At 52.9% G+C, this 17,511-nt stretch overlaps 1 protein-coding gene across 1 annotated transcript in view; it reads left to right on the top strand.

The window, feature by feature from the left end:
- The first annotated feature begins 2,451 nt into the window (after nt 1-2,451).
- Nucleotides 2,452-17,511, top strand: part of TEX264 (testis expressed 264, ER-phagy receptor) — a 35,886-nt gene continuing 20,826 nt past the window's right edge. The window contains exons 1-3 of the mRNA XM_061458434.1: nt 2,452-2,519; nt 3,605-3,896; nt 8,124-8,345. Of these exons, the coding sequence (XP_061314418.1) occupies nt 3,639-3,896; nt 8,124-8,345 (480 nt within the window). The 5' untranslated portion in view covers nt 2,452-2,519; nt 3,605-3,638. The remainder of the gene's footprint in view (nt 2,520-3,604; nt 3,897-8,123; nt 8,346-17,511) is intronic.

Here is a 17,511-nt window from a genome sequence, read left to right as displayed (position 1 = left end):
TAGTGCCAAATACAAGGAAGGCCTGTGAGATTTAACAGAATTTTACAGAAAGCCGTGAGATCCCTGCTAGAAAGCTGCTACAGAAAGGCAAGTATTACAGTATGTCAAGCTACTGTTCATAAATGACCTCCTTGGCTCCACATCAGAGAAAAGCAGTGCCTGGAACTCCCTCTATGAACAACCCTGATGAAGAGGGTTGGAACAGATGGGAAACGGATGTGAAAACACAGCAGGAGAGAGGCGAACTCCACCAGCAGCAAACTCCACTGCTGCTGAATCTGGAGGTGGCTTGGGCGGGTGTACCAGCACCAGAGAGCAGACTTTCCCTGCCAACAGCACTGAAGAGGCTGAGAAAGAGAGGTGTCAAAGCTTTTATAGAGTGGAAGAACAAGGATGGGAATTGTGTCTGGGTCCTTCTAGCAAGTCTCTCTTGGAGAAGGAGAAGAAGGTAGGGAAGACTGCTTGCTCCTCTGTCATGGTTTAAGCCCAACTACCAGCTAAATCCCACACAGCCAGTTGCTTACATAATCCTTCCTCTAGTGGGATGGGGAGGATGAGTGGAAAAACAGGTAAAACCCACAGGTTGAGATAAGAACGGTTTAATAACTGAACTAGTGAAAACTGAAGTATAGTAACAGTAACATCATTATCACCATCATCAATCCGTTTAACTCTTTTTTTTCTCAACCCTCCTGGTGCTCCCCCTTGCTGACTACTGCTGTCCATGTCTGCCAACCTATCTGCCGGGTTTTCCTTCCAGCAGTGACAAAGCCCGACCATCAGCAGAAACAGTCTCACCGAAGGGCCCAAGCGCTGCAGAGCAACTCTGCCCAGTACCGCGACCAGCCAGGCCCTGTGGTCAGGGCCGTAACGCACGGCCCGTGTGTCCTTTGTCATCGCGGAACCTGTTTGTCCAGCGCCCGAGGGAAGGAGCCCATTAACCGGACCCTCCGGCTGCTCCGGAGCCCGACGCTGGGCGTCACTCAGCCGGGACGCGTGCGGAGCTGCCGCAGCCCCAGCACAGGTAACGCTGTGCTAACAGGTTACACGTTGTTTATCAGTCACGTCCAGCGGCATTTTGGACCGGCACGTGCCGTGAGGGGCGAGAAGCCTTCTCACAGGGGGCACGGGTGAGCAGGTCCCGGCGGCCCCCGGCGCGGTGCAGTGCGCGGCTCGCGTGCTGGGCCGCGGGGTCCAGGGGACGGGGCGCGAGTTGCACCGGCCCCGCATCACGCCAGGGGGCGCTCTCTTGGGCTGCCCCGGCTGCGGCGATCGAGCCGCGGGAAGGGGCTGTGGCCCCGCCGGAAGCTCCGCCCCCTCTGCTGCTCCTCCTGCGTCCGCGCGCGTCCCGCGCTGTCCGCCGCGCGCAGCCGCCGCCTGGCGGGGCGGGGCGGGGCGGGGCGGGGCGTGCCAGCCGGAGAGGGGCGGGGCGAGCGGGAGCCGGCAGCCGGGAGCGCTCCGGGCCGGCCGTCACCGGCGAGCCCCGGGTGAGGAGAGCGGGGCGGCGCTCGCGTCCCTCCGGCCAGCGCCGGGGCGGGGGGCATTCTGTGCTGGGGGAACGGCGGCAGGGCCGGGCGGGCCAGAGCTGCTTCGCTCCGGTTCCCCCAGGCCGCGGCCTGCTTGCATCTGGGGGGACGCCGGCCGGGCTCGGCTGGTCCCTCACCGCTCCGGCAGCTGGGCCGATGGCGGGGCTGCAGCCGGTGCCCCGAGGGCGCTGCCTGCAGCTAAGAGGGGCCGAGAGCTGCGCCTGCTGCAGGCCGGCCGGGCCGGGTGCTAGGGCCGCTCGGGTCAGACCCTGCCCTCCGCCCGGGCACGGCCTTCTGGCCGGGCAGGGACCGGGCGACCTCTGCTCCCGCTGCCTGTGAGGAGGGCAGATGGGAAACTGCCCGCGCCTGCCGCCGGGGCGTGGAACGACCCATGGGGACCGGGAATAATAGCCGAAAGCACCGGTTTCTCCCCTGGTGCCAGCCGTCTTTTGGGCCCTCGGGCCGGCAGCTCATGGAGAATCGCCAGAACTGTGATTTGAAGTAATAAATCTATGTTGGTTATGGGGAGGAGGCTAGGTGCTGCTGGGGACCGGAACGGGTGTAAAGCTCCGGGCGTGCTGTGGGTCAGGGGCTCCTCCCCTGCGAGGCCACCCTGAAGCAATGCCCGGTACCACTCAGGTGTCCCCAGGGTGGGACATACAAGCAGGACATTGTCCACCTTCGACGTTCCTTTCCAGTGTCTGTGTTTCTTGGTGCCCCTGCATTCAGCCCCAGAGTTTTGGGAAGAAATCTTGTCTCGTGAGGTCCTGTGGGAGAAGCTGCTCCTTGGGACGCCCCTCCTCTGGAGAGCAGGTCCGAGGCAGCTGGGTGCCATTCAGGTGCTCTGCTGTGACTGTTCTGCTTTTGGCCTTGTATGTTCAAAAGGAAGCAATGATGTTTATTTTTTCCTGCTCTAGCGCCAGAGATCCTGCGCTAGAGATCCCCAGTGGATCAGATGTCGTGAACTGTTTCTGGGCTGAGCTGGTTTTGCAGGTGAGTAGGGCCATGGTTTGATATGGTGCCCAACCTGGTGCTGCCGTGGCACTGAGAGCGTACCTGGCGGTGCCGGATCTGCAGGGCTTGGTTTTGCTGTACCACTGCTTGCTGGGGTTGAGCAGAGCTGCCCTTGGCTTCTACCAGGATGTGACTCTTTTCTCTTGCTGTACAGCTGAGCAAGCAGCAGCCACTGTGAACAGCTTTTATTGGATAAAGTGTGTTTAAAACACAGAGGTGAAGGTGAGTTGTTTACTTCAACCTTTGCTTTCAAACTGAGCTCCTGTGCAAGTCCCAGGGGAGTGTTGCAGCCAGTCCCTGTGACCAGGTCTGTGTATTCAAGGGAGAATAAAAAGCTAACAACTCTCCTGCAATGGTCTGGGTTGCAGCTTCCCAGAGCCACTGCTCTTGGTGGGTGAAAACAAGCAGGAGGTGTTCACCAGACTGCTGTGTCCTGCAGCAAGTGTGAGGGAGAAAAGTTGCCAAGCAAAACAGGAAGCTTTTGTTGGGGTTATAAAAATTCTTTTAGGCTAAAACTGACAATCTAAAAGGTTTACTGGTAATTCATTGCACCTGAGTGTGTTTGGGATGTTTTTTCTAGCTAGGTCTTCAACTTGCTCTGAGCTTCTCTGAGTGCTTGGATCAAAGGGGCTCCCCTGGTCAAAATATCAGGCATGGCATTTATAAATTAAAAATTATTTTATTATAGACCCCTGATCCTTAGCCCAGTGCTGGGTATCTGTTGATCTGTTGGGTCATCCATCTTTCCTGGATGCAAGGCTGGACATGAGCAGTGTGGCAGGTTCTGGGAGATGGGGGCAGTACCTCTCCATTTCTCCTCCATAATCACCTCATTCCCAAGAGGTGCTGAAGCAGTATAATTTGTACCTGGTGACCAATTGGAACAGGCTGATGCAATGTAGGGCTAATATACAGGAGATTTCTAGGGTGGTTCCACTGTCTTTAAGCTTCACATGTGAGAGGGATTGGAAGTGGTTGTGTTTTACTGCAAATAAATATCTTCAGAGTGATTGCTTGTCCAAGCGCTAGCTTAACTTCCCTTCTTTCTCATCTCTTGCCACTAGTGCATCAGGAAGTGTGGAGCGCCAAGCATCCGTCATGTCTGACTGGGTGCTCCTCGGGCTGATTGCAGTGCTGGTTGTGCTGCTGCTTCTGACCGTCTTTGGCTTCGCTGTCTACTCGGGGCTCTTCACAGAGGTGGTTGTGAGTGCTGGCTCCCCACCTGTCGGCAACATCACACTGGCCTACAAGTTCAGGGTAGGCCCCTATGGTGAATCTGGGCAGCTCTTCACGGATGGCTGCAGCATCTCTTCAAAGCTCTACTCCATTGGTGTCTACTACGACAACCCGCACACGGTAAGGCATGCCTGATGGGGCCTGTAAGCTCTTGTGGTCAGCACCCGGGTTCACAGCTCAGGATGCTCCCTACCTGTATTTCAGGCACTTTCAGCTCACCTTCTGTAGATGAGTACTGGGATTCACAAGGTCTCCCAGATATGTAGAGGATGCTCTGTGGGGAAAGGCACCTGAAAGCAGGTTATTTCTTGGACAACCCTAACTGGAAGGCATTGGTCAAGCAAAGCTTGCTATCTTCTGATAGCTCCTTATGAGCAAGTTATCAGCAGCATAGTGGATGTTATTATGGAGCAGAGGCCAATGTTCATGATCCCAAGGTAACGCATTCCTTGGCAGATACCTTGGCTGCAGGAAGTGCAGCCAAGGCTCCTTCTGGACTTGCAGCTCTGTGGCTGAAAGCAGATGGTCTCTTCAGCTTGCTCTGTTCTTCATCCATATTCCCCTTGTTTGTAGTGCTCTCGTGTTTTTCTGAGCTTCCCTGTAGTCCTTTCATCCCCTGAGAGTTCTTACTGAAACCTCAGGTGAGGTGTGCTGAGGGCTCCTGTCTGATGAAACAGTTAACTCCATGATGCTTTTCAGGCTGAGAGGTGAGCAAAAAGTGCACTGCCTCATGGCTGCCAGCAAGACCTAGGTACTCTGGTGGGTACTGTCCAGGACAAGGAGCAAATAAAAGTGCACCAGAATTTGCTGAAGAGTGAGGAGCCTGGTAGCTGATGTGAGGTGGCACTGGGGTCTCCAGATAACAGCATGTGGGCATTTGTCTGTGGCAGACAGTCTGGCTCCCCAGTAATGCTGCAGTAGCTAGCGTGACCGTGGAGGAATGCCACAGGAAGGGACAGCAGAGTAGTTAGCAGCTCTGTGTGTATGCTTGGGCATGTGTGCTAGGGGTGGTGTGGGGCACAGTGATGGGGTTGATAGTTCTCACCCCGTGCTTCTGCTCTGGGGGTGACTGATCCTATTTTAGGAACCCTGTTTCGTTGCTTGCAGCATGGTGCTCCCAAGGGTTGGACCTGCTTGGACAGGACTTGTCCGTGAAAACACAGTCCTGAGTGGCCTGACAGGAAAATATCAGAGGCAAGAAAGCACTGAGCTTGACAGTGGCCTCTGGAGCCTGGTGCGCTCAGCCACCTTGTGTCTTTGTATCTAGTGTTGAGCTGACTTACCTTTTATCTTCCAGTTTTTACTTCTGGATCATGGGAGGCAAAAAGACACTCTGCAGTGCCTCTTCCTGGCCTGGGAAGGAGGGTGGTGGAGTGTACTTTCCCCCATGGAATAAGCTGGGCAGTGGCAGAGTTTGACTGAACATGCTTGGACACTTGTCCGCAAGAAGTGTCTTGTTTGGAGTGGGTGAGGGATGGGAGCCGTGAGGAATGCATGGTGTGCTGAGGCCCGTGTGGTCCAGGTGGCTAATTCTTCTGCCACAGATTTGTGTCCTTGCATCAAGGTTCTCACCTGGAGTTGAGAACCCTGTGCGGGGCAGTAAGTGCTGCTGGAAGGGCTCAGCATCCATGCTTAGTGCTACCCTGCTCTGGGGGTGTGATGTGAACATGCCTGTGGTTGCCCTGCAGACCTTCTGCTTTCACACTGTGTGCTTGTACCTGCTGTAGCTGTGATGGTATGGGAGATGGTGTGCGCTGCTGGCTCCTTGTTCCCGGAGGTTCAGCAGAGCAGAATCGGTTACTCAGGCTCCCTTTCCCCTGGGAGGAAGAGGACCTCTTCCTCCTTGTTTTCAGCGCTCTCCTGACCTTGGTGAAGCACCCTGTGGCAGAGGCTGGTCCATCCAGAGATGGTCACCCGTCGCGGATGTTGACTTGTCACCAAAAATAGACCTTTTGTCATCAGGCAGCAGAATGTGCTTGCTGCCTGCTGTGTCCCCCTGTGTCCCTGGACAAGCACTGCTGGGCTCCGCCCAGACAGCTGCCTCCAGCCTGGCTCTTGGACACCAGCTGCTGTGGGGTTTAGTGCCCCAGTGCTGCAGCAGGAAGGGGCTGATGACCAGCAGGTACCAGTGTGGGATTTGCTGTCCTGGCACATTTATGGCCAAAGGAGGCTCCTGGTAGAAGAGAGGATGGGGATGCCAGAGAACATCAGCTGTGTGCTGGGCAGAGCCCCGTGGCCTGGAGCATGTGGGATGCCTCAGGGTCACACTGGGCCTCAGGGCAGCCGCATCCCCAGAGCTTCCTTCTGGCTCCTGGCTCTTAGTATTCACACAAGGATGCTCCCTGAGTGCTGCTGAACCCCTGCCAGTGATGTTTTATGTGGTTTAATGGACAAGATTAATATTAATTTGCACTTTTTTTTTTCTTTTTTTCCTTTTTATTTAATATTTAGCAGCCCAGAGGATTTCTCCCTACTTCTCCCACCTCTGTCAGGAACAAAAATAACTCCTCAGCAAGGATGGGATGTGGCGGGTGGGTTTGTGCTCAGCTCCAGCCAAGCATTTCTGCTCACATCTAGTTGTAGGCACGTGCCAGGGCCTTTTGCCTTCCATCTGCATGTTCACATGCTGAGTGACCAGCCTGTGCCCAGATGTTGGATGGATGAGGCCAAAAAGCTCTCTGAATGCAAGAATGGGTTTTGCTCCAATCAGCAGAACTGCTGATTAGGTTAACTAATAATTTCCAAAGATTCTCTGCTGGGGTGCTTGGGGGAGCAGAGGCTTTGATCAGCATCTGCCCATCCTAAAAGGACAATTAGGGAAAGGGTGGTTTTAGCTGGAGTGTTTCCTTCCTTCCCTTGAGATGGTCTGTGTTAGCCAGGGGAGGAAGCAAATCTGTCTTGCTGCTGTCCTTGAGAAAGCACCCATGGGTCTGCACACTATGAAATAGCAAGTTAAAAGGAGAATGGAGGAAGCAAATGTACCTGGCCCGAGTGGTGCTGCCTGCTTCGGCAGCTCTGGTCCTTCCACCTGCTCTGGGGGTGAACTGTCTTTGCTCAGGATGTAAATGGAGATTTCATTTCGTGTTTAAAGGAATTTACTACAGATGTCCCTTATTTCCTTGCTTCATTTGGACTTTTCCCTAGGGATGCCTTTAACTGTTGCCTCTTTCTGTCTTTGGGGTGGATCTGCTGCTTCTTCCTGGCCCCAAAGCAGTGATACTCAGCGCAGCCCTGTCTGCAGCTCCCTCTTGCAGCATAGGAGGGCAAAAGCGAGCTGTCAGGCGCCAGCCCTCAGCCTGGTGAATGCTGCTACTTCTGACAGGCTGTTTTCTTCCTTCCTTTTTGCATCTGCTGTGTTTCTCCTCCGGGGTAGTCCTGCTCTGCAACATTAAAGAGTGTTTTAAAGGAAAGGGAGGGCAAGGAGTGCAGTGTGAGGTAGTTATGCTGCAGAAAGAGACGCACAGGCAGAATTAGGTATGAGATTGGGAAGCACAGAGTGGTGATCCCCTTGGGAGGCACATGAAGAATGGAAGTGGTAACACGGTGGCCTTGTGTGCACCCTCTTTCTGCCTCACATCATCCCCACAAGAGTTTTGTGGTGCCAGAGCCTGCAGAGCATTCCCAAATACAGAGAGAGCATGTTTTACGTTTTGCATGTTGTTGCGGTCCAGGATGGAAGGGGATTTGTTTCTCTCTGTGCTACTACAAATAGCTTGCTGACTGTGCAAGTCTTCATGCCTTCATTTTCCCATCCCTGAAACAGCTGGACTGAGTGTGCTCATGTAGGAGAGACCCATCAGCCTCTGTATTTCTCTCTGGCTTAGTGCTGGTGGCCCGTGCAAGTCGGTTCCACCAGCGCATGTGTCTGGGTGGCTGCTGGGAGTAGGCACTGGTGCAGGTCAACCTCCTTGAGGGTATGGTGGAGGCAAGTGGGCAGGTTGTGGTCAAATCTCTTTTTAGTTCCTGCCAGAGTAGCAGGGATGCCCTGCACATGGGGATGGTGGTGAGCTCATCTTAACAGTTGGGTCTCTGATGCGGGGGAGAGCAAGAGAGACACTGGGCAGTTACTCACCTGGGACAGGTTTCGGTGAGCAGCCTGATGGGGTTTCTTTGCTGCAAGTCCCTGTGTCCTCCAAGGAGGGAAGCAGTACATTCTGCACTGGTCTGTGAGCTAAGGCTGGGAGGAGTGTGGACACCTAGGAGCGGGCACCTACTTTGGTGTGCCCGATCATTGCATTTACCCTGGTTTGTGGTGGTCTACTTCCTCCATGCTCAGTAGGTTGAGGTTTTGGCTGGTATTAAGACTCTCTCTTCTTCTGACACTGGCTGTCTGTCCCCCTTGTTCAGGTGTCTCCAGAGAAGTGCCGTTTTGCCATAGGCCGAATCCTCAGCGAGGGAGATGCAAAGCCGTCAGAAGAGCAAATCAAGCGGTTCCAAAAGTATGGCTTCAAGATCTTCTCCTTTCCTGCTCCCAGCCATGTGGTCATGGCGACCTTCCCATTCACTACGCCATTGTCCATCCATCTAGCAATCAACCGTGTCCACCCAGCCCTTGACACCTACATCAAGGTAAGCAAGCATGACGTGAAGAGCTCTGCATGTGTTCAGTGAACTGTCAGAGGCTTCTCATGCTGACAGCTAATGGGGCTGCTCTGACATGTCTTGATGTCTTCCCTTGGGCGCTGCCATCAAGATCTCCTCCTTTTGCAATCTGGCAGGTGTTTTCCCAGCAGGGGTGTCCTCCCATTCATTCCATAGGTGCAGGGGTGTCTTTTCTGCTGTTTTGTGTTGACAAGAATTCAGTTCTCATCTGATGGCTTGCTGCTTTCCTCCTTAATGCAGAGATAAAAGCTGCTATTTTCCTTGAATGTCTTCTTGTTAGGATCTGGCAGGCATGTGCCCCTTTGGTGTAATGCACTGTGCCATGAGACTTCTGTTTCAAGTGCCAGCCTCACTGATGGGGCAGCTGTTTTCTGCAGGAGTGGGAGGAGAAGTTAGAAACTTTCTGGTCCATGGGCTTAGGAAGACTTTGTTTCAAGCAATGCATTGAAATTTGTGGCCCTTGGTCAATGTTGGGCAGCTGTGGGCTGTTTGCCCTTACCCTGAGCAGAGCAGGTGGCCATCCCCACTGCTTCTGGTATTTTGATGACAGCTGTGCTGTTTTGCCCCGGCTGCCGGACCAGCTGCAGCAAGGGCGTTCTCAAGCAGCACATCTGACACAGGCATCTCCAGGTCCAGGCTTTCTAGAGAGTGGGGATGGTCCTGGCCAGCTGGGTGATGGAGGGAAGGGATGTGACCATCCTTCCTGGTGGAGAGGATGCTGGGGAGGGGCCTGTGCTCAGCCCCTGGCTGATCTGGCTGTCGAGTCCTGCTGCTTTCATTTGTTCGTGTTGAAACGCACTATTTATAAACTTGCTTTTCCTGGCGAAACTCCCAGCCCTGTGGGGGAACCGTGTGAATCCTGCAGCCTGTGCTATGCCGCAGAATGACTACCGGGGTGCCAACCCCAGAGCTTCAGTGAGGGACTCTGCCGACCCACTTGCGCACCCCAGCCTTAGGTAGCTGCCTGCTAGTAACCAGCAGAGGCGTGTTAACACCGGCAGTGGGTGAGACCTCTGCTGCTCGTGTCCCCCTAGTGTTGGAGAGCTGATGGAGAGCAGAACCAGTTCCCCATTCTCTTCATTCCATGCTGTCTACATCTCTCCCTGGAGCTGAGTTTTGGTGCGGGGGGGGTTGGGCCCTTCTGCCAGCCCTGCAGTGGATGTGTGGGAATGCGGGGAAGGGGCTGGCACGAGTGGGAGCATCAGGTTGGCTGCGGGAGTGTTCGGCGACATGGGACTGGAGCTGCCTTACTTGGGGAAAGGTGCTGGTAAGCACATCTGTCGCGTGAGAGATGGGGTTGTCGGAGCTAAAGAGGGAGCCATGGATTGCTCTGGAAGCACCTTGGCAGCATTCAGTGGGAGGGGCCGATTTTGAATTAAAATAAAGAACTGAAATCCTATGGGAATGCAGTGCCCAGGGCCACGTGCAGAGGGAGGGGACACGTTTTGATCTCTGCCTCAGTCCCTACAGCACATGTCAGGGTGCATGCATCCATCCCCAAGTCCTGCAGCAAAGAGTGGCCTCTCTGCCCATGTTAGACTGACCATGGGGTTGCCTTGCCAGCCTGGGGCAGAGGGGAATGGGTACTGCAGGTCCCTGCACACTGCACCCTGGGAATGCCCTGGCTTCCTCTGATGTGGTGTGGGGATCTTTGGAGGGTGCTGGCAGCTGTGCCACCAGCATCCCTGCAATTTCTCCCCTAGGCCGGACCACCTGCATCCCTGGGGCTCTGCTGGCAATTCACAGGGTGGAGAGATGGGGAAGGGGCGGGGGGGGGGGGGAACTTTCATGGAAACAGGTGACCTATGCCTGCTTGGTGGTGGGAATGGTGGTTGCCATGGAGACAGCTTCTCCGAATAGCATCCTTCATCCCACCCCTGATGCCCGGCTCCCTTAAGCAACCCGAGACAGCAGTGAGACAGATTTGCTTTATTTATTTATTTCATGCTGTGCCTCCTTTGAGAAGGGCACTGTTAATAAGAGCCACAGGTCAGGCCTGCTGAGTGCTGTGTGCCCCCCACTGTCCTCCCACCCCAGCAGCAGCAGGGAGGAAGCGGGTGGGATGGCAAAGTCAGGAGGCATGAAAGGGGACTCAGTAGCAGAGGTAGAATGCCAGCTCCAGTGGAGAGGAGTTAGCTGAAGTGGAGGGAGGATCCATGGCTGCCTGTCATAGAAAGGAGGTGTGGGAGAGCAGGGATGGAGAGGGAGGAGGAGGAGGCAGGGAGAGGAGTGGAATGTAGGGAGGGTGGAGAAAGCTTTGGAGATGCTGAAAAATAGGGGAGTGGAACAGGAAGAGGAGGGGAATGAAGGGGACCTGTGGGGTGAAAGCACATCCTATTTTGGACCCTTATTTTTGGACCTGTTTTTAGCTTAGAAAGTTCTCTGACTTGTCACTATTGCAAATTGGATGCTTGATTTCAGCAGTGGTCTTATTGCTGTGGTGTAGAGATGTCTGGTGAAGATCTTGCCCCCTGCCACAGACCACCCCCCCTTGTGAGTTTGTTCTGAGCCAGGTAACAGTGACCGCAAACACGTGCCACTGTCCCTTAATGAAGTTGTTGTTTCTTCATTAAAAGTGGAAAATGATAGAATTATAGAATAGTTAGGGTTAGAAAGGATCTTAAGATCATCCAGTTCCAACCCCCCTGCCGTAGGCAGGGACACCTCCCACTAAACCATGTCACCCAAGGCTCTGTCCAGCCTGGCCTTGAACACCGCCAGTGATGGAGCATTCACAGCTTCCCTGGGCAACCCATTCCAGTGCCTCACCACCCTCACAGGAAAAGAATTTTCTCCTTATATCCAATCTAAACTTCCCCTGTTTAAGTTTTAACCCATTACCCCTTGTCCTATCACTGAAGTCCCTAATGATGAGTCCAGAATTGTACCAAGTCCTACATCTTCTCTGAGTTTGAATGAATGGCAGGGATCTGATTGATTTATCAGTCAAGCCTGCAGTCCCCACAAAAATAAATCATGCTTGCCAACAGGATCTGACAGCTGTAAACATGTGTTGGTTGGCATTAATTATGTCAGTCTTTGCTTCCTGGTGATCTGGTCCAGTTGCAGCCATCCGTTTCTTTTGCCTTGTGTCTGTCTTTGCTGACCAGCCTGTGCTTGCCCGAGTCAGCTATTTACCCATTTTAATTTTGGCAGGCAAAGGCTGCTGTCTCTCCTGGGACTTTGTATCATCTGCAGCTGGCCAGAGATCACCCTTTGACATGCAAACAGCTTGTCAGCTGGGATTTTGGTGTGTTTTAAATGTGTGTTATCTGGACCTGTGAGCTATGTGTTGTGTCTTCTCATGGAAGAGCAAACATTTCACCCGGATCCTCTTCCCATGTTGTCTGGCTTTGACCTAACTCAATTGCAGAAATACTCACTGAACACTCCTTTCTTCCTGGTGACACCACCAAGGTTTCCCCCAGCTGATGTGGCCGGGGTCTGTGCCATCCTTAAGACTGTCCTTTCCCACCCAGCAACCCAAACAGCTTCTTAATGTGAACAGCTTTCTGTCTGTAGAGGACTGGGAACCTACACGTGATTTTTTACAGCAGCCAAGCCTCGGTGCCCAGTGCCCTTGTGAATATGGCTGCACTATGTCCTTCACCTCCTGCTCCTCTGATCACACTGCCATGGCTGCTGGCTTTGCTCAGATCTGTTGATCTCCCTGCTGTTATAAATGAAGGTCTGTGGAGCTGTGTTCCCATCCCAGGTGGTTTGTACTTTAAAGGCAAAACCATGGAACAGTCTTTTTGCTGGGCTGTGTTGGGGGCTGGGATCAGGGATTCACAGCCAGTAAAACAATTGCAAAGAGGCTCAATTATTGGGATGTTTTCCCCTTAAATTATTTCTCCTGGCTGATCTAGTTTGTTTGGTTTGGGCTCTGTGCAAGTGGTCCAGCTGCAGTCTGAGCATGTGTGAGACCCTGTTGCAGCAGCAGCTCCAGCCCATCAGCTGCTGCCCAGGGTTTTCCTCTGGGCATGTAGGAAGTACTACAGAGACTCAGCCCTCTCTGTGGTGCTGTTCTTCAACCATAGCCATGCTCATCCTCATGAACTCCTTTGGTCTCCTGTGAGCTCTGGGGAGCACTGCCAAGGCCACCCAGAGTTCTATATCCATCTCCCCAGGGAGGGTGAGGAGCAGGATACCTTTATCCAGAATTTATCACCAATATCTCATCATATGGGCCTTGAAGGACTCTTCTAGATGACCTTCTTCCTTCTTGCACCAGTGGGTCACCTTGTGGAATATGGTTGTAGCTTTCTGGGAGCTGGAGCTCTCCATCTTTCTCCTTCCCTCTTCCTATGCCCCAGGGTGACCGTGGGGATCAGTTTGTGGATTTTTTAGAGAAGTTTTGGGTTTTGGCAAGAAAGGCCTTTAGTCTTAGCAAATATGCATTTGAATATAAGTCTGTAGAGTTCCCAGAAGACAGGAGGTTATCTGATGCCACTGTTAAGTAATCCTCACAAATCAAATAAAAACAGGGTGGGGGGGGAAAAAGCCCTTGAGAGTCATAGAGGAGTTGTCATGTCTAACTTGTATTGATGGCAAAGATGAGAGCAAAGCTGACAGTGTGACAGGCTGCTGTGCTGTGGGCTGGCAAGGGCTTGGAGTAAGGATACAGACTCTGGGGAAAGTGTTTTGGGAGCCTTTGTGTCTGCATGGGCCCCAAGCTGGGCTGTAGGTTGGGTCACACGTGGCTTCTGCACTGCAGATGGACCTCACTGGCACTTGACTCCCACGGGTTGTGTACCTCAGGGCTGCAGCAGCAGCAGTGGCTGTCCCTCACATAGCTCTGGTGCAGTGTAGCTGCAGACTGGTGGCATCTCCAGTAGGATGGGGATGTGGCTGATGATGGGAAGCCCTGGGGAGGGGTGGATGCTTGGGGTGGTTGGTGCAGACAGACTCCTGGTGGAGGGTGGGAGTGTTTCCAGAGTTTGGTTTTTTTTTTCCACTTTTGTAGGGCTTTTTTTACCTCAGCTGGGCTGACTCAGAGCAGGCGATTGATGACAAGCCATCTCCCTGGTGTTGCCCACTCGTGATAGCCAGCCAGCAGCAGGGTTTGGAAATGAGGGGGAAGGAACAAGACCCATCCTACTTGTTTTCCCCTCTTAGAAATAAAATCCAACTCAGATGCTGCTCTGGCTTGGTTTATCCCAGGACCAAGGAAGCCCTTAACGTTGTCTTCATTGCCAGTCACTCATGGTCATGAGTGCTACATAGTGGATTGAATTCTCTCGTCTCCCTTAGGAGCCCTGTGGAAGTGTTGGCTGTTTGCAGTCTTCTCCTCCAAAGGGCAGTAGAGCACAGCCTTGATGCTTGCAGCATCTCCCTGCAGACAGGGAAACTGAGGCACAGGGGATGTCACATCCAATCTGCCACATGCTGCTAAGGTCTGGTCTTCCACTGCTGCTCATGGCCATAGGAAGAGAGAGCAGAAAAGGGCAGTGTCAAAGATGGCTTTGGGCAATTGTTTCTGATTGTCTGGGGGCTTGTGGGCACTGGGTAATGTGGTGGTGTGCATTGAGTACATCACACCCCCTCCTCTTGCTTAGGCTTTACACACCCTGTGTCTGCTGCCAGTAAAAGAGGTGATGAAAGTAGAGAAGATTTTAGCCTTATTTTAGGGGAAGACAGTTTAAGGATGGGAGCCTCAGCAAGCTAAAAGTCTCTCCCTGCTCCTCCCCTGGTTGATGTAGAGGATGAGTTTTGGACTAACTTGGCCAGCAGTGTTGGAGGACACCCATGGCTGATGTGTGCTGTCTGCCAGGAGCCGGTGAATCTCTTGATCTTGGGCTTGGCAGGCGCTGGCAATGGGTGGCACAATACTGCTTCGGCCTGAACCTCTCTGGAAGGTGACATGCAACGGCAGGGGCTAGAGAGGGACACCGAGGTGTCTCTGCATGGGCTTGGCGCCTTCACAGACATTCATCTCCTGTTGACCTGCACTGACAGCTGGTTTTCAGGAGTCTCTCTCCAGCAAGGCTGCCTGCTTGCTGCTGGTTGGCAGCCCCCAGCTGCATGTCACATCAAATTGGTTTGCATGTTCACGGGGACTTCTGCTTGTTAAATATTTTCAGCAACAAAACCCTCTGAAGAAGTTTCAGTCCTGTGAATTCAAGTGATCTCACAGTATGGGGAGGGGAGGGCAGGATGCCCCCAAGGTCAGGATGGGAGCTGAGCCAGGTGGAAGGGATTTTTGGTGGACAATGTTACTTAGCTTCATAGGGACTTTTGGACTCAGCTTGGGGTTGGCTCATGCAGCAGAGAAGATCCATTTAACCTGTGTCTGCAGGGAATCGTGCTCCTCCTGTGCTGCTAATGGAACATATGGGGATCCAGGGCTCTACGTCATGTCTCCTGCCACTCACAGCAGGCATTCCCGCTTTCCCACTTCTCTAGAGGAATTTGGCAGCCCCAGGCCACTACTCATCTGCTGTCAGTTTTGCCCTGGTCCTTGGGGGTGGGCGGTGACTTAGCACTGGCCTTGCTTCATGCTTAGTTCTCAGCTGCCCTTACGTAGCCGGACTTGTTCTGGGTATGCCAGTGTGTGCCAGTCGATGTGTGTGCTACCTGCTTCTCTGCTGCCCTGTGCTTCCAAGCACCTTCTTGCAGGCACATGGCTTCTGTTTCAGCTCTGCTGTTCAGCTGCATGGGGGCAGGTGTAAAACCACAGCCCTGATTTGAGCAGAAGAGAGGTTTTCTGACCTGCTTTGAGCTTCTGTAGTTAAAAAGGCTCCTTCCCTGCTTCTGCAGCTTCTTTCATGTGTAAAATCACCAGGTTTTTCCCCAACTTCTTGACTGTGCAAGCACCTGCACCAGCAGCAGGCGGAGAAGTTCCTATCCCAGGGAATTAGTGTGTGGGAGGCAGGCTTCCAGCCGCTGTGGCCTCCCCAGTTCTAAGTATGATCAGAGAATGAGAACAGCCCAGGTTGGAAGGGACCTGGAAAGATCACCTGGGCCAACCCTTCATGGAAAAGGGAGCCTGGGTGAGGTTATCTAGCACCCAGTCGCATCCTGAAAGCCTTTGGCAATGGGAATTCTACAACATCCCTGGGGAAGCTGTTCCAGCTGGCAGCTCAGCCCTGGGTCTCTGCCATCGTGGGTGCTTTTCTGTGACATCCAGCATTTTGATCCTATTACCGTCCCAGCTCCTTTTCCAGGAGCATTTCCAAAGGCAGTTCCTGGAAGGAGAGCAAGCTTCAAGCGTCTGCCTTCCCATGCATGCCAAACCATGCAGGCATTCCTGATGGCTCAATGGCTAAAAGCCTGGCTCAGTGCTGCCTGCCAGCCAGGGGTCCTGCCCTCCATCCTGGGAGTGAGTGGGAAGCCACCTTACTCTCCCAGCCTCCGCTCTGGAAAGCTGGGCTTTGCAACCCTGTGACAACTTACCCAACCTTGCAAAATTGTCAGAGGTGAATCTGCTCAGGCACAAAGATTTGCTCCCCCTTTGCCTTTGCAGCCAGGATTAATGATCACTGAGGAAGCCAGCTTTATTTCATATGTCTGTCCAAGGGAGAGAGAACCAAAATGGTTTGCCTTGGGCAAGGAGGGAGAGTAAAATACTACAGTGCTTTTCTGTCACATCTCTTTATTGACCCAATCTGTACGTGTGCTCTTCCCGAATGTATTTATAGAGAATCCCAGAGGATGCAGCTGGCTCAAAAAGTTTTCTTTGTCATGTGTTGGAGATGGGTCCAGTGCTCTCAAACAAAGACACCATCCCAAACCTTGGGGTCTTCCCTCTTTGCCAGCCAGTCAATTAATAAGAGGATGAGATTGATCTTCCTCTTTGCAACTGTTTTAGCAGGGTCCTAATGAGATTTTTCTGAGCTGGTTCTTCCCCGTAGCCCTCTGAGCCAGACCTTGCCAGCTGTGCTGGGCTTGAGAAACAGCAAAATGAACCTGATCAAATGTGAAACAGCTTCTTAGAAGCACTGTTCTTTTCCAGCGAGCGCTGCTGGCCCAGTTTCCCTGGCTGTGAAGCTCCCACTTTGAAACCTGTGGAGCAGGGAGATAATACATTTGAAAGCAGTGGCATTTTTACCTCCAGAAAAAAAGACCATTGTGCTATGACTAACTTGCACTTTTTCGATTCTCGTTAGATATAAAATGGGAGGAAAGGCCCTGCTTCAGGGAGGGCTGGAGAATGAAAACATAACATTTTCTCTTCTGCACTGAGTCAAAATACGGATGGATGAGTTGTGAGGTTGGGTGATGATCAGATCACAGGGATGAAAGAACAAAATTGGTTCTTGCTCCTTCTTGTGCCAAGAGCTTATGTGCCATAGGTGCGATGCAGGCTTTGGGGCTGCATCGATGGCTGGAGCACCAGAGAGGCAGCCAAACACAGCTGTTTGCTCTAAAGCAGGGAGTTACGCTGAAAGTCCTCAGGGTCTCCTCTTTTGACGGGGATATATATATATACACCCCCCTGCTGTCTCTTCTTGCCTGCAGCAGCTGCTACCTTTCGGATGCTCTTCAAGTTGATGCTGCTATGACTGGTAGCCTTGGGTAGAGGCAGCAGGATAGAGGTGTCTTGAGCTGCCAGTCCTGTGACCATGGCAGGTGTGGAGATCTGCGGAGCTGCTGACGTCTTGGGGGGGCTTTCATGGGCTCAGCATATGGTTTTCTTATGGTCATGCTGTTGCCTGGTGGCTGTCACTCAGCCCGCACCAATAGGGACCCACAGCCTTTGCAGAGCAGGGGCAAGTTATGGAGAGGTACAGTGGTTCAGTGCAAACCTATGTACAATTGGCGCATCCTGTTCTGCTTTGAGGAGCAAACACCTGCTGCTGAACCCTGTTGTCCTGATAAGCTGCAGAAAATTATGCTGCCAAATCCTGGTCCTCCGGATTTACCAGACTGGGTTTGTCTTTGTGATCTCCAGCTGCCTCTGCCATTGCAGGGCTCCAGAGCAGTTTGTAGCCTGGTCTGTAAGCTCCTTGAAAAAGGAAGGTCAAGCTGTGCTTAATTCTTGGCTTGCTGACTTTTGGAGAGTGCATGGGAGCCCTCAGCTCCAGGACTCCTTTTGTCCCCTTTCTTTTCCAGCATGTGGCAGCTTATTCCAGCCTCTGTTCAGCCAAACTGGGGAAAATCAGAGCCTTTAATAGAAATGTTAGCAGATGTA

This window comes from Pezoporus flaviventris, unplaced genomic scaffold (genome assembly GCF_033815535.1).
Source record: "Pezoporus flaviventris isolate CSIRO_AGI_PZ_B2104156 unplaced genomic scaffold, CSIRO_AGI_Pfla_v1 ptg000026l, whole genome shotgun sequence".
Lineage (NCBI taxonomy): Eukaryota > Metazoa > Chordata > Aves > Psittaciformes > Psittacidae > Pezoporus > Pezoporus flaviventris.
Note: the sequence above shows the minus strand (reverse complement) of the source record. Positions and strands in the feature narration are given on the sequence as shown.